Here is a 14,862-nt window from a genome sequence, read left to right as displayed (position 1 = left end):
TTTATTTTTCTCCCTAGACTTACGCACTAACATTCGAAATAAAAATTTATATTTACGATTCTTCATGAAAGGAAATTTTATTCACAAAATTTGTTCAGCAAAATTTTTACGAAAAAAATAACTCAGAGGAAATTATTTTTCATAAGATTTCGGAAATATTTGAAGCTGTGGACGGTAACGTTAAACTAAGAAACAATTTTTTTTTGGTACAGAGAAATTTCAGAAAAGATGTCGTCCACAAAACGTCTGCCTCGCCCTCTACGTTAGTAGCGAGTTTAAAAAAAATTCACTACAATGGCCGCCCATTCTCATGTTATGTAACGAATCGCAAAGCATACACTTGTTTTCTCGTCCCCTAGTCCTGAGAAATTCCGTAGTAATTTTCAGAAAAATATTTTCAACAATTCTATGCCACATTCCCCTGAAACATAACCGCAGACAATCGCATTCCAACCGTTGTTTGCAGGAAAAGTCGCAAATTAGAATAACACCAAGGAATGTTGACCAACTAAAGGCGGAGAATTCCACCGGGATCGATATACCTATCTCGAACTCTCGATTATCCCCAACATTTGCAATTCATCGATTCAGTGTTGCGCCTGTTCTGTCTAGTTCCTCGTGCTGATGAAACGTAAATCCAAGTGAATGAGTGCAACAGAGCAAAATCACTGAAAATACGGACATTGGGAGATGTTCAAAGATTGAACAATTAATTTGCCAAGTTTATCAACAGTTTAGCAACTATTCGCAACGGCTTCAGTTGAATGAGAGACCTGACAATGATTTGGGAAGGGTATGTCATCGTCGGAACACTGAACAAGTAACAAAACCAAGTGCCAAGTGTCTCCAGTGTTAATTATTCCGACTCCTCTCGCGATGAATTTTCGATGTTTTATTGCAAATACTCACGTGAACTTGTTTTTCAGAATTTTTTTCTTCGGAGTAGCCCGGTTCATCGGAGAGACCGGGGATCTAGAGTGGGGGGTTCGAAGACGAATAATTGCGTGGTGATCGCGTGTGCCAACAAGAATCATGAGAATGGCGCGTAAATGTTGCGTTAAAGATTGTGATTGTTCTTTTTATGGGATAAATCGGCGTTAGATTTCAAGGGCGGGTCAGGTAAGATTTAGAGGGTGCGGGGTCATCCACGCCCGGTTTATTTGTCGTGGTGGATGATTTTCGAGGGGTTGAGGTGAGAGGGATTTTGAAAGAAATTCGTGTCTTGAAAGGGGATGATAAAATGATATGTGAACACCGGTGAGGAATAGGATGGCCGGAGACAAACGTGGGCACAATAATAATCTGTTGAGCGATGATGGGGAGAGAGGATGGATTCCTCATATTTTGGAGGGAAATTCCAACTAATCAAATTCCATATGCATTAAATTTTTGTTTTTGTTCAATTGTTCATTTTTTAAAATGACTCAAGCAAACCTAGACCCCTTTAATTTAATAATTAAATTGAAATTGAAAACTCAGCTCTTCTGCTGTAAACCAGAAGGCTAACTAGATTAATAACAAATAAATTATTGTCTACCCTCAGGAAGATCTTGACATCAACCCTAAGATGAACGTGGATGAGACAATGCAGTCGGACTCGATGGGATACAACGACAGTTGCGGGGAAGCCTGCAATTCGTCAAGACCAACCTCCTCAGCGGACTCCCTTAATCACTCGGAGGGCACCTCTTCCCAAGACGACAATGACGTATTTGCGCAGCTTGAGGAGACGACCTTGTTGAACCGCATAGAGGAAAAATTGAAGAGAATCGAAGTAAAAGAAACACCACCTGCCGAGCCAGCCCCCGCCTCCAAAACACAGATTCTAGGGGAGATTAAAAACCAAAGGAATACGGAAAACATAAAAAAACCTAAAGTCGTCACCAAGGGGGATCTTAAATTTTTTCCGGGGGCCAAACTTGAAGCTAAGGATTTTAATGATCAGTGGTATGTGGATTTTAAGCTTACGTCCTTCTGTGCGTCTTCTTTCGTCAACAAAAGGCCCATCTAGAGCAACAATTTATTCAGATTACTTAATATTCACTCAGGTATGCAGCCCGAGTAGTAGAAATAGACTGGGAGGATCAAGAAGTATTGATTCATTTTGATAAATGGAACTCGAGATTTGATGAGTGGATCCCCATGGACAGCCCTAGGCTCAGAGTACTTCAAATGCAACCGAGGTAATTATGGAAGATTTATTTAAACAATTTTAGCAAGAGTGCTGGAGAACGTCGGTGAGGAGATAGTCGAATTATTCCAGGTACATTCATTTCATTGATACCTCGCAAACTATATGGAGAGAACAATTTATTTACAACTATGTGCCGATCCTTTTAAAAAATTAATGAAAAAAATTAATGAAATTTCATTAGCCGTAGCACCAAACGATGGCTACATTTTTTCATAATCATGGTCTAGTCCCATTGGTTCCTAGTGAATCGCATAGTAATAGGTATTTTATGTGGAAGAAAAATCATATATATATCCGTGTATATTTTTAATTTTGATTTTCATATTATTTGTTCCATTCCACGAATTTCAGATTTGGTTAAATTTTTGGATCCACCAAAAAAAACAAAATCTGATCCCCACCCTCTTTTTCACTGCTGAATTAAATATATTGTTAATTTATGCACATCTTCCAAGTTGCGAATATCATTCGACTATTCATTCTTTGTACCTTTTTTTGTTTTCATTTATCAATAAAAAGCGAACAAGCGAAACTCGATTGGGTCATTGCAACTCCGTAAGTGTTGAATGAATTATACGTTAATTTACTAGAATTAGGATGAATTACCAGTAAATTGAGTGTTTATGTTTTCTGTCTTTCCACATACCTCAGTTTGGTTTAAGGGGAGATCGTACTGTAATTTTGACACTGCAGATGCCTTTATTTATCATGTTGATGTGTTTATTATTTAATTTTACCTGCATGGAAATGGGTTAAGCGAATGAATGAAGTTATGAATTTATTGATAGAGTTGCAAAACAATCCAGCAACGAAGCAGTAAACCCTGATAAATCACGTGTGACTATTACCCACCTCTTGATGAATAGCTCTTGGATCCTAGGGAGGACAGGAGTCCTTTTATTATTAATTTTTTTGTGGAGCGAATTGAGTCCTACAACAAATGTATTATAGAAGCTATGAAAATTTCGCTATCTCCCTCAGATTTCGAGATATTCTTTAAAAAAAGTCGACTGAGAGATAAATCAGCTTATCTTTAAGCTGCGGTTTACCACTTCGTTACTGAGTTGAAGAAAGTGAATAGTTCACCTAAAATCCAAATTATTTTTCATTAATTATCACTATTCGTTATATATTTAGAAGTTATCATTGTTGAAGACTGGTTTTTCGGAGGCTTTCGAAAGAAAATAATTCACTCTACTTTTGAATTTTTCATGAGTAAAATTTTAACCCATTCGCAATCTCTAAATTCCAGAGATTCAAAACCTCGAGGTTTTTCAACAGGAGAACGCATCCTCGCAACATGGGCAGATGGCCGAAAGTATCCAGCCACAGTAAAAGCAGTCTTGGGCAACGGTAAGCTAGACCTAGCCTCATCCGTACCCATTGATCCCTCAAATAAGTGCAAGCGAGACAACCTATGTAAATCATACAACAGTTGCCTCTCAGTCGCTTGACGTTTCACCCTCCTATAAATAAACTCAATAAGCTTCGCAGTTTGATTGATAATTACCAAGAGATACGAGTCAATTTCTTGTTACTTTCAGATCGTTACGATGTTTTATTCGACGATGGTTATGCTAGAGTCGTTCGCTCATCGAAAATGACTAAAATTGCTGGCGCAGTGGAGAAGGTGAGATTATGGTTGAGGTTATGTTGGAGGGCATATTGACTTTAGTTCTGGTTAAGTTCAATGTTTAGTGTCATTAATACTTGTACAGTGTCGATTAGTTTTTATGTTTTGTGCCCGAAAGAAGGTAAAGAGTTGAGGGGAAATGTAGGATCATACCGTACTTGTGATTGAACTTCCTATGTGTCTTTGAATTTGTTAAGTTGTACACTTGTTAGTATATCCTAACTCATCGCTCATCCTAAATATATAAGTAATACCACTCTCATCCTAATTTCAAACCAGTCGTTTTTATTTTGTTTCCCATTAGACTAATTTCTTTTTTGGTACTTCACATTTGATCAGTCCGGGGTGGCAGGTATTACTTTTGTTAAGATATGAATGACTTTTAAGACTATAATTTTTTTATTTGGAGATTCTCTTTGATTTTTCTATTATTAAAAATGATTTAACTTAACCAAGAATTCAGCTGCATAAAATATAAATACATTGACGTAAGCAGCTAATTCTGGTGTTCTTTTTCAATGAATCTAGTCAAGTACACAAGATCGGTTACCGATGGAATCCGAAACGTACATCGGAAGTAAACAAGAAAGAAGAGACAAAAAACGAAAGCACACAGTGACAGAGTTATTCAATAGTAGAAAACGCACAAGACCAGATAAGGAAGGGCTTTTGAAGAAAGAAGGTATGCCTGACGCTCCAGAGCAAGAACCTGACGTTCTTGAGCCCAATGGAGTGGCCCCGAGTTCCGATTCGGGGCCAGAAATGCTCAAAGGCTTTCCAAGTCCTAGGAAAGCTAAGAACTTTTCCAAGAAAAAGAAGCAAACAGAGTTTCCTAAGGTCATGGACGTTGATCATGATTTTGAGGAAGATCCGGGACCCGAGTGGGTGAATGGAGAGCCTCAAGGAATCGAAGCCTTCACTACTGATGGCAGTAGACGGTCTGTTATTGTTCCTGATAAAAGATTACCAGCTGGTTGGCAGAAACACTTTGTACAGAGAAAAACAGGCAATTCTGCTGGCAAGTGGGACGTTCTCTTCGTTCAGTGAGTTGTCGCGAGTGTTCATTATTCTATCATAAAGTCAGACAATACTTTACTCGCTAGACGCCCGATATACTATTGTTCGATTTATTTATTTTAATATCATGATGTCTCCCATTGCAGCAAATCATCTGGAAAAAAATTTAGATCCCGAAGTGACCTGAAAACCTTCTTCGAGGGCCAGGGTCAGATGCATTACAACACCGACATGTTTGATTTCTGCATTCACCGGAGGAAAAAGTCCGGAGGGAGAAATAATGCGGTTAAATCTGAGAGTCCTGTGGACACCCCGAAGAAGATCAAAACGCTTATGCCGAAAGCTAAAACTAGCCCTAGTGCCACTGTAAGTTCTGAAAATCTTTTACTCAGCCCCGGCAATTCACCATACTCCCCAGCGCTTCTTAATACTTCTGGCGTTGCCACACCGAGTGATCCAAGTGGTGAGTGTGCTTCAAATAGTGGGTAAATTTGACCAAAAAAAAAGTTATCAAAGAAAAATTCCCTCAAAAACTGAAAATGAAACAGCACTCATAAGACTTATCATTTTTTTCCGCTGCAAGGAGTCATTTATTGTAAGTCAAATATTGAAACATCAAACTAAATAACTTGATGGTTTTTATTTTGATCTTAAAATTATTCCAATTAATTACTGGGTGGACTTAATTGAATCGATTTATTGAATTTAGTAAATGAATTACGAATCCCAATGATGAATTAATTAATGGCAATTCAAGCGAATGGAGTAAAAGTTAGCTTTAACAAAGTAAAAAATGTAATTAAATGTTTATTAGCGGTGTTCGTGGGAGGCCTCCGGGTGGAGATGGAAGACGGTGCGTTCAAGTGTCCTATCGAAGGTTGCGCGAAGACCTTCCGCAAGGAGAATCTCCTCCAGATGCATATAAAGCACTATCACAAAGAATACTCTCAATACGTGGGTTCCACTCCTAACGTAGCGGATCTAGCGTACGCCCGGACCATTGGGGAGTCCATCCAGGACATGCCGCCTAAGAAAACCATTGATAAACGCAGATCCCTGCCGGAAAGGCCCACTCACCCGATCTCCTCAATGTCCCCACTGGCTGTTCCAGTTCAAGACTCCGTGAGTATCGATGGAAACACACCCCGTGAGGATTCAAAGCTCGACGTGATGTCACCAATGTCAAATTTCGAGATGGATGCCACTGATGATGTCGTCCAGAAGACGGAAATGGGAGCTATGTCCCCAGGTGCTCTCTTCAACATGAAAATTCGAGAGGAAAAAACTCAAGTGGGTATCAAAACTCTGCTCCCTGTGAGGCCAAGTGGAACTGACCCACAGCGAACCGATCGATCAAAATCCCTGGACGAATCAAATAATTTCGATAAATTGAAGGGCCAGAGGAAACGACAATTATCAGAATACAGTTCTGACGTTCCTACGAGAAGCAGGAAATCCAAGGGGATGCAAGAGCTCACCGACGAGTATGCGGATCTCGATGACAGCGCTCTGGATGCTGAAGGGCCTGCTGGACTCGTTTACAGATACAGTCGGAGGAAATCCGATCCAAAAAGTGACGAGAATAGTCAGAGTAACGGTGAAGGTGAGATGATAGAAGTGAATGGTGAATTAGTGAAAGTCGAACAACTTGAGAGAGAAGAGATAATAAATTGTACGTGTGGAATAACTGAGGAGGACGGTTTGATGGTACAGTGTGAATTATGCCTGTGCTGGCAGCATGGCCACTGCAGTGCTATCGAGCGAGAGCGAGATGTTCCCGAAAAGTACGTATGCTATATCTGCAGGAATCCTTGGAGAGGGAGGTCCTCTATGAAGTACAGCCACGATCAGGACTGGATAAAAGAAGGAAAATTGGAGATTCTGGAGAATAGAACGAGGGATGTCGAGCTAATAAACAAAGGGAGATCGATGCTGAAGAGGTCTTGGGACCTGGTTGGGGCGCTAATCTACATCCAGGAGACCCTACATAGTCTAAGGGTTAAAATAAATGTAGCGCAGAAGAAGGATCATCCTAAGCTCTACTTGTGGGCGAACAATTGGGAGAAATCAGAGATTGCAGATGTTAATTTGAATCCTGTCCCGATTATGGAAGTTATCGTTCCTAAAACCGTGGTTGAGGACGTTTTTGTTGAACCTAAAGTGAAAAATGAAGATACGATTGATGATAAAGCTGGGAAGGATGAGAATGAAGGACAATCAATAGCTTCCGATTCGGAACTTATGAAGATTCTTGAGGAGGACAATAATTCTATGATAGGTAATCAAGGAAACGATGCGAAAGGATGTAAAACGGAGGAGGGAAAGACTGAGGGACATATTTTGTTGGATGCCTTGACCAGATGCGAAGTGAAGGAGGAGGTAAAACCTGATATGTCTTTTGAGGCTGCCAAACAGGCCCATCCAGTTATACCAGAGCCTGAAGCGCCCATCGATTCTTATGAATGCAGACTCAGGCTGCTGGAGCATATTGAGCATTTTCAGAATCATCTGGACGCGAAATTGATGGAAGTAGAGGCACAAGTTGATGCTTTGGAAGCAATGGAAGCTAACTATGAAGTACCATCTGCTGATGTGCCAGTACGTGATAAAGAAACAATACAAATGCTGTTGAGAGATCTAAAGACAATTCAAAAATTGGCTACTCAGTGTTAATTGTTTCTTGTGAAGATCATTTGCCTTATAAGGACTAAAACTAATAAAATACAAATCGTCAAGACGGATAAAATAAACGGAATTATTATAAGTTGTGAAACACCTTTGAATAATCGAACGAAGTTTTCGTTTTTATATAAAAAAGGGTACAATAGTATATACTTATACCTAGCATTAGAAAAATTTATCCTGTAATATAACGGCAACTTCCTTTTCATTCTTTAGTAACAGAGAGACTATGTATTAAATTAAATTAAATTGGGTGGTGCCAGATTGTATGATCTTACCGGTCTTTTACCAACCCCTCTCCTTCGTCTCTTACTGAAACCCCTTTCGCATCAATACAACCCACCTTTAAAGAACGGAAGGGTAAGGAAATAGTGCAAACCACCGTGATCCTCCCTATAATTGCTATTTCATTAACAAATTTTCGTGACAATTACAAGGACAACAGTCTGATGAAACTAATGAAAAAACGGAGAGTTGTGCAGTTGTACATGGACACTAGGATGGCCCATTTTTTCGGATCCCCTAATGTTTGAGAGCCTATCCCGGAAAATGATTCTTCCATTAATAGACTACCCAAGGAAATTTTCCAAAAAAAATTTAAACAAATTGTAGTGGTTGCGAGAAGCGTTTAAAGTTGAAGTAAAATGTCTGACCTACTGGCAGTTAAGGGTTATAAAAATTAGGTAGAAGTTAAATACCCTCAATGACGGTCCCGTGTCAGGTAGTAGGAATGACCGCAGGTGGTGCTTCGGGTGTCATCCAGGTAGTACCTAAGGGGCTTTCTTCCGACATTTACGAAACATCAAAAATCAATTTAGAATTAACCTATTTTTACGATTCAAATTTTGTTGAAATTTCTGTAAATTGATTAAATTAACAATGTTTATTTTGTAATAAAAATATAAATAATTGAGAGATCTTCATATTCGAAATGAAATTATATCCTATAACCAGCTTAACGCACTAAGGGTTCGGTTCCTTTTCAGGAAAGGTCAGTCCGGCAGGCCAAATTTTTTTGCCTGGGTTCCATTTCACTGTATACGACCGCCATAAAAGCACCGGATGAGTCGGACACCTGTCTCTACACGAAAATTTGACAATTTTCTTTCCTGTTTTTCACCACATTGCATTTGCAAAAAAAAAAATTTCTTTCCGCTAAATGATAGTCAGATAGTTCAATGATCATCTAACCGAATCGAGAAGAATATCGAAAACTCCCGAAGAGTCGTAGACACCACCGAAAATCCCTAAATTGAACAGAAATTACGATTTTTATTTTAATAACAAATCGTTTTTTTGTTGGGAGAAAAATCTTATCTTACTCTTAGCCTTTCTGCCGGAAAGTGTACGAGAGTTCATAACGAAAGGTCGAGTCATTGTATTTAAAAAAAATTATTATTGCATTTGGTCTGTCCGTCACGTGTAAAAGTCCATAAGAAATTAAACCAGTTGGCGCAACCTCTAAAAATGTTTTTAAAAATCCGAAAAAATTCACATATGATCCTGATATTTTTAGCTATGTGTACCACGAATAGGCAGGGTGAAATTCGATTTCCTTCACTTATGGGCCATCCTAATGGACACGGTGAATTTTTTTTTCTGGTGAAAGTAGATACGTAATTGGCCCCCAGGAAGAAAGTCCGTTGCTCGTGAAATGTATGTACATTTGTGATTACATAGACATCTTACACGTGTCTGATCTTGTTTTATGTGGGTCAGAAAGGTGGATTTTGGGGACTGAATTGCACGTACATTCGCGAAAGTTTCTTGTTGATATTGAGGAAATTTTTATAGTTGTCATGTACGTTTGGAATACCATTAAAACAGTTACATTTTTCACTATTCCTTGAAGAAGTCATTTGCAGTTGTAATCTGATATAATCAAAATGGATTAGTCGAAATTGGAATGTAGAACATAATTTTTTTTCGAATGGAGAAATAAAAATCTAATAACTCGTTCACTCCCGACCTAGGCTTTTGACCCTGAGGGAGGTCGCAGCAGATCCGAGGCTGTGTCTTGTATATTTTTGCAACTAACTGTGTATAAATATAGACACAGAAGAAATACATACAATGAAAACAGCGGCATAACCGGACGGTGAAGAGGGAGCTCCATCGATCGCATGAGTGACGAGTCTGTAGTCTGTCTACTCGTAGATATCCATTGGGCGGATTGACTTGCCGCTATTTCATTCTTCATTGTTACTTTTTTATTTCGTACAAGAAAACATCTTTCTCTTTCACCTAAAGGTGACATCACTATCTCATCCCCCAGATCCTCACCTAATCAGAATTTCATTCTGCATAACGAGAAATAGCAAATTAAAATACCTCTCACAGTGTGAATTAAAGAATTTAAAAATTATGGCTGTGATCAGATATTAATATTAAAAATCTCTTAATGTATTCAACCACAGAAATAGTATATTTCTAAAAAAATCATAAATATCGGGCTTATCATTGCTCCCCACATCCCAGAAAAAAATATCACGTGTTGAATTGTGTTGAACTTGTGATTTTTCGAATGCCTACAATTCCCAAGGTTGCGCTTAGCGAATTCATCGGTAAGCGCGATAACCCAGGCTGATAACACACTCTTATCACTCTCCAGTGTCAATGCCATTGTCATGTTTTATTTCTGCCATATGTTATCTTCCACCCAATTCCGCTGTAGCTTTAGAATCCATTCTCCTGGAATGGAGATCAAAGGAGTACAGCTATTCAGATGAATAATACAAAGGGTGAACTCTTTTTTTATTGCAATAAACACAAAGAATGCAATCTGGTAAAATTACCCTCTGATTTTATAGTTTTTGTTACCGCATTCTTAATTAATATTGCAATAAACCCAGGGAAAACTTAATCACTTCGTTGGCTGTGCAGGTCTGATTAGAGTAGCCTCACCAATATTCAAACTTCTCAATCCTCTGTGTCAATGGGAATAAAAATTAATGATTTCGTCCGGGGGAGGTGGACAAGGAGAAGAGGTCGATGAATTCCAAATGAATCAAAACTGTCTGTTCCGTGACATTGACCTTGGAATCTAGTGGATGTATTAACCAAGGACTTGCGTACGCAGAGAGGACTGGGAAGACTCGACCTTGACTGGGGTCGCAGCAAGGTCGTAGACACAGACGCCACTCCTTCGTCAACGTTATCCTCCCTCGCACCAACCCCTCACCACCTTTTTACATGGCTGTTTGTATTAGTTAGGCACATTGCCACAGCCAGAAATTCGCGAAATTGGGAGTGATTGATTGTGGGATTCTGTGAGTAACTGATGAATGCATTAGCATGGTGTCTGATTGATGCTGACGGAGCCTTGCAGAAGGTTCTTTTTATAAATGAAATATTTAGTCCACCAACGTCTGGGATATTATAGGGTACAGAAATATAGATTTAATTTGTGCCATGTAAAAGGGTGGTTTGTACACCAACTTCATCTTTCAAAACATCAACATCCCCTCGATTTCTCCACATGGACAGAATATTGGCGCTCAAGGCCTTTTACGAACACAATTCCACCATTACATCGAGGAAGAGAGCGACACGCAGATGGGAGAAGTTGCCTCGGTTTCTATGACAACAGACGTGCAAAAACCTTCATTGATACTTCCAGACATATAGACGTTGGAGAGAGAACAACATTGCCTGCAACGCGGTTTTTTTGTACAGAATTTCTCTAGTTTTTCATCGAATATCGGGGGGATGTTCCAACTGTGTTATTTCCTCAACATTATGGATGAGTTTCCACAACATTATTTAGTAGTCTGATTCATCATCTCTTCGGGGTGGAAAGTGATATTTATAAATTAATTCTCCTCTGAAAAGTTCATATGCTACATGGAAAAAGGTGGTATCGATCACTTTGACATTTTTAGGTCAACGACATGGACGAAAGTCGTATGAAACTGACGCAGAAATTGCCAATGAAAAAGAGAACTCATCGATTAGGGGGTTGATAAAAATCTTAACAATTTTAGCCCTAATTTGTATAACCATTGGAAAACTTGTCGATTTTTCAAATAAATTATTCACCCACCGCATTGTTGACTCTAACAATTCCGTTTACGCTGGGTGGATCGTAAACTCCAGGCGAAATCAAGACCCGCGGGGTTCAAGAGCACCCGCCGACGGCTTCTCTAGATCAATACCGAGGCTTTTCGCTGGCTTGTAGAGTTCATCTGAAGTTGAAAAGATTACAACTTCATCTCTGAAACTTCTTACGTTCTTGTTATTGAATTTTTCAACTGCATGTAATATAGATTTTTGCAGTGCAATGAATTACCGGAGAATGTGGCGAATGTTATACCTCAAGGTTGTGGGAGTTTGAAGTGGAGGATGAGTTGATCTGCGAATTACGTTAAAACAGATGGTCTAGGCGAGAGTATTTGAAGCTTCGCATATGAACTATCAGAAATTTTCGCAAAATCCGGCGTAATTTTTCCCAGAGTTTTATAGTTTTTTTAATATAAAAAAACGTTTAGTTTTTTGTCTTAAGTTAAGCCCCTCAGAGGGAACGCCTCCTACGAACTGAAAATAAAATGTTCGCCTTCCTCTTACAAAATAATCTGCACATCGATCTTTATTACTGTATATACGACGCCCGAGACTGGTGTACTCTCTCCTAATATCTTTAAATAATTCACTACTGGGAATATTAACATAATTCTTATGAAAAAATTGTCGGAATTTTAACTATCCACAAACTGCGTATAACTCGGAATTTCAGTGGACACATATACGAAACGTAAATTGAGTTCTGGGTGAATGTCTCCCCGAAGGAAAAAAAAAATCTCTCTTTTTGCATTGGTGTTCATAATAAATGCAGGTCCGAGTTGAGTCGGCCAGTTGCCCCGTTGTACTGTGTTTTCAGTAGAGTGAGAGGGATGGGGGGGGCATTCACGAAGTTGCAAACCGAGCGTCCTTAGCTCTCGCTCTCGGACGCCTCGGCCTTGAGACACAGCGACGCTCAAATGCATCGCGGCGCATTAAGCTGTTGTTGATCTCTCGAAACTCTCCATACCAACTGCATTCGCATGCCTCTAAAAATAGCAATGAATATTAAGCCTAGATATTAAAGCTGAATTTTGGAAATTTCAAAAAATTGAAAACCAATTTTTTTGGTGAATCCCAAAGAGGGGAAAGTGATTTACGACTGTCGTGAGCACCGGTGAAATTAAAAATAGGACCCTCTGCTCGAATCCGCGTTCAATGGCATTCATCCAATCGTTGGTACAGCCGCAGGAACCAAACATCTACCCCAACTAATTTTTCCTCATATATCTCCCTCCCTTGATATTCGACACTTCTTATTCTTGAACGTGGGGAAGGTAAATCCGTGGAGCGGTGTCATTGAAAACAAGGAGTAACAGCTATTGCGTATAAAACCGTATCATCCGCTTGTGTACACGTTGTTATATTACCCGGTCGTTCGATTACCCGGTGACCCACAGCGACGCAAAAGACTTAGTGTACCCTTCCGGGACCGGTTAGCTATGGCCTGTATATTTAAAAAATTGCTTTCACTCAGGCATTAGTTGTTAACATTTTTCCTACGTGAAAATGGTAAAAAACTAGTTTATCGTGGTGGCCTATACATGTGGTCATTTACACTTTCATATAAATATTCTGATTTTAAAAAACGGATGTGTTATACAGTTCTCGATTATGTATCAATTTTCTAATCTAAGATATTTATATATTCGTTCGGTGTATGTCAAGTCCGGTGCGTCTTCAGAGGTAAAAAGTCTAGAACATTGTGGTTTTTTTAGTTTATCTATGAGTCTAATTATTTTTTGCTTATACTTGGGACAGTGACACAAGACGGGATCAAAGGTTGGACTCATTGATCGACAAGAACTGCTAGGATCAGAGAAGTAATTCCCACTCGAGCCAATGACTGCAAGTTGATAATGATTGTCTCGAATCAGATTGATAATGACTAACTTCTCTCGAGAGGATTTACATTTTTTTACGAGGGCTGTTTTTCTCTTCTCCACTCAAAAAAAAAATTCCAATTTTCTATAATTTTGGAAGCGTAAAAAATTGTTATTGACCCGGGGAACAATAAGAAAAATCTAGAGAAAAGTGAGGAAAACATGGGAAGTAATAGAAAAATACATTGGGAATTTGTTCATGAGCTTTGATCCCACAATCGTACGAGTGCAGTTTCGTTCATTGTAAATAATAAATAAAATCCGGAATAGATAGTCACTGAACTGTGGGCAGAGGTATAACCTTGAGTGTCAGTGAAGCGAGCGGCCATCTTGCTGTTGGAGATGCACTTTTGTTGTTTTTTATATCCGTGTAGCGATATCCGCTTAGGCGGCCTGCTGATGTTGAGTTATCTGTGCTCTTCCTCTCCTTCGTCCCTCGCGTCGCATAACCTCTTACAATTTCTCTCTGTCACCCGTCCTACATGTCTCCTACCACAGATTGCCACTTCCATTCCTCTCTTCCTCCTCGTCCCTTCCACCAGCTTTTCATCATTACATTCACATCAGCATCCAATATCGTTATTCATAATGACGACTTTCGGGAGGATCCAGCATTTAGCTTCAGCATTTTCCATCCTTATTCTCGTATTTCTTCTGAATCACCACTTACATAAGTCAATGAACATTTGCATGAGTCTTTGTGCTGGTAGGTCATGATTGTAGATAGTTTCCCAGTAATCTCAAACACACGACTGAACTAATGTCGACAATGAGCGATTTATATCAGTGATTACCTAATCGATAAAGCTGAAAATATATTCGTGGGTTTATACCTGGTGGGCATCCACGTGTCCCCTGGTGATGCTCTTCGCTCTCAATCATTTGCCTCGATTGGCTAATGACACCGTCGATTACAGAACTGGGTTTTTCCATGGGGGACGTATCGATTTGAAAAAAAAAATTATTTGATAATACTCAACTGACTTTTCTAATCTCCAAAAAAAAAAATTAATAAACAAATTGATGAATAATTAACTGAACTGTCAAGTGGTGCCAGCTAGTTTCGTTCAAAAAGTCCAGTTCCTATTTCCCTCCCCCCTCCTGACCCTCCTGGCTCACGTGTGGCTGCTCGCGCTTTTGAAGGAACCAATAGCACCAACATGCCAAAACACTCCACCGCCAGTGCTGCCACGGCATCATTTCTCCTAACCTCGACACCGGCCGCTCGCCACGAACCGAGCGCCGCAGTCGCGCGCTTGCACTCTCAGGGGTTGGCGGATGCTGACTTCCAACCTAACGTCGAAAGGCCAAGCAATTTGTTTAATTCTTCGATAATTAACTTCAACTACCGCGAAATAACACACTCATCAAGTAATCGTCACCCATCTCGTGACAGA

At 39.5% G+C, this 14,862-nt stretch overlaps 1 protein-coding gene and 1 long non-coding RNA gene across 15 annotated transcripts; one reads left to right on the top strand and one right to left on the bottom strand.

The window, feature by feature from the left end:
• Positions 1-323: 323 nt before the first annotated feature.
• Positions 324-7,790, top strand: LOC135169239 (PHD finger protein 20). Of its 3 annotated transcripts, none has more exons than XM_064134033.1 (9): positions 324-793; positions 1,544-1,947; positions 2,049-2,183; positions 2,714-2,749; positions 3,447-3,547; positions 3,739-3,824; positions 4,356-4,870; positions 4,991-5,307; positions 5,659-7,790. In XM_064134033.1, exons 2-9 carry the CDS (start codon positions 1,568-1,570, stop codon positions 7,515-7,517), a joined length of 3,429 nt encoding a protein of 1,142 aa, XP_063990103.1. In that variant the 5' UTR covers positions 324-793; positions 1,544-1,567; the 3' UTR covers positions 7,518-7,790. The 3 variants fall into 3 exon arrangements, with proteins under 3 accessions (XP_063990103.1, XP_063990105.1, XP_063990104.1); XM_064134034.1 differs by lacking the exon at positions 324-793 and adding an exon at positions 817-1,119; XM_064134035.1 differs by lacking the exon at positions 2,714-2,749.
• On the bottom strand, positions 5,659-14,635 carry LOC135169245 (uncharacterized). Of its 12 annotated transcripts, XR_010300177.1 has the most exons (6): positions 14,299-14,532; positions 13,767-14,222; positions 12,642-13,029; positions 11,815-12,571; positions 11,569-11,745; positions 5,659-9,826 (listed from the first exon to the last, which is right to left on the bottom strand). It is a non-coding gene; the product is annotated as an uncharacterized LOC135169245 (long non-coding RNA). The 12 variants fall into 12 exon arrangements; XR_010300174.1 differs by lacking the exon at positions 12,642-13,029 and having other exon boundaries at positions 11,569-11,748; positions 14,299-14,435; XR_010300172.1 differs by lacking the exon at positions 12,642-13,029 and having other exon boundaries at positions 14,299-14,435.
• Between the last annotated feature and the right edge of the window lie 227 nt (positions 14,636-14,862).

Source organism: Diachasmimorpha longicaudata, chromosome 14, assembly GCF_034640455.1.
Source record: "Diachasmimorpha longicaudata isolate KC_UGA_2023 chromosome 14, iyDiaLong2, whole genome shotgun sequence".
Classification (NCBI taxonomy): domain Eukaryota; kingdom Metazoa; phylum Arthropoda; class Insecta; order Hymenoptera; family Braconidae; genus Diachasmimorpha; species Diachasmimorpha longicaudata.
Note: the sequence above shows the minus strand (reverse complement) of the source record. Positions and strands in the feature narration are given on the sequence as shown.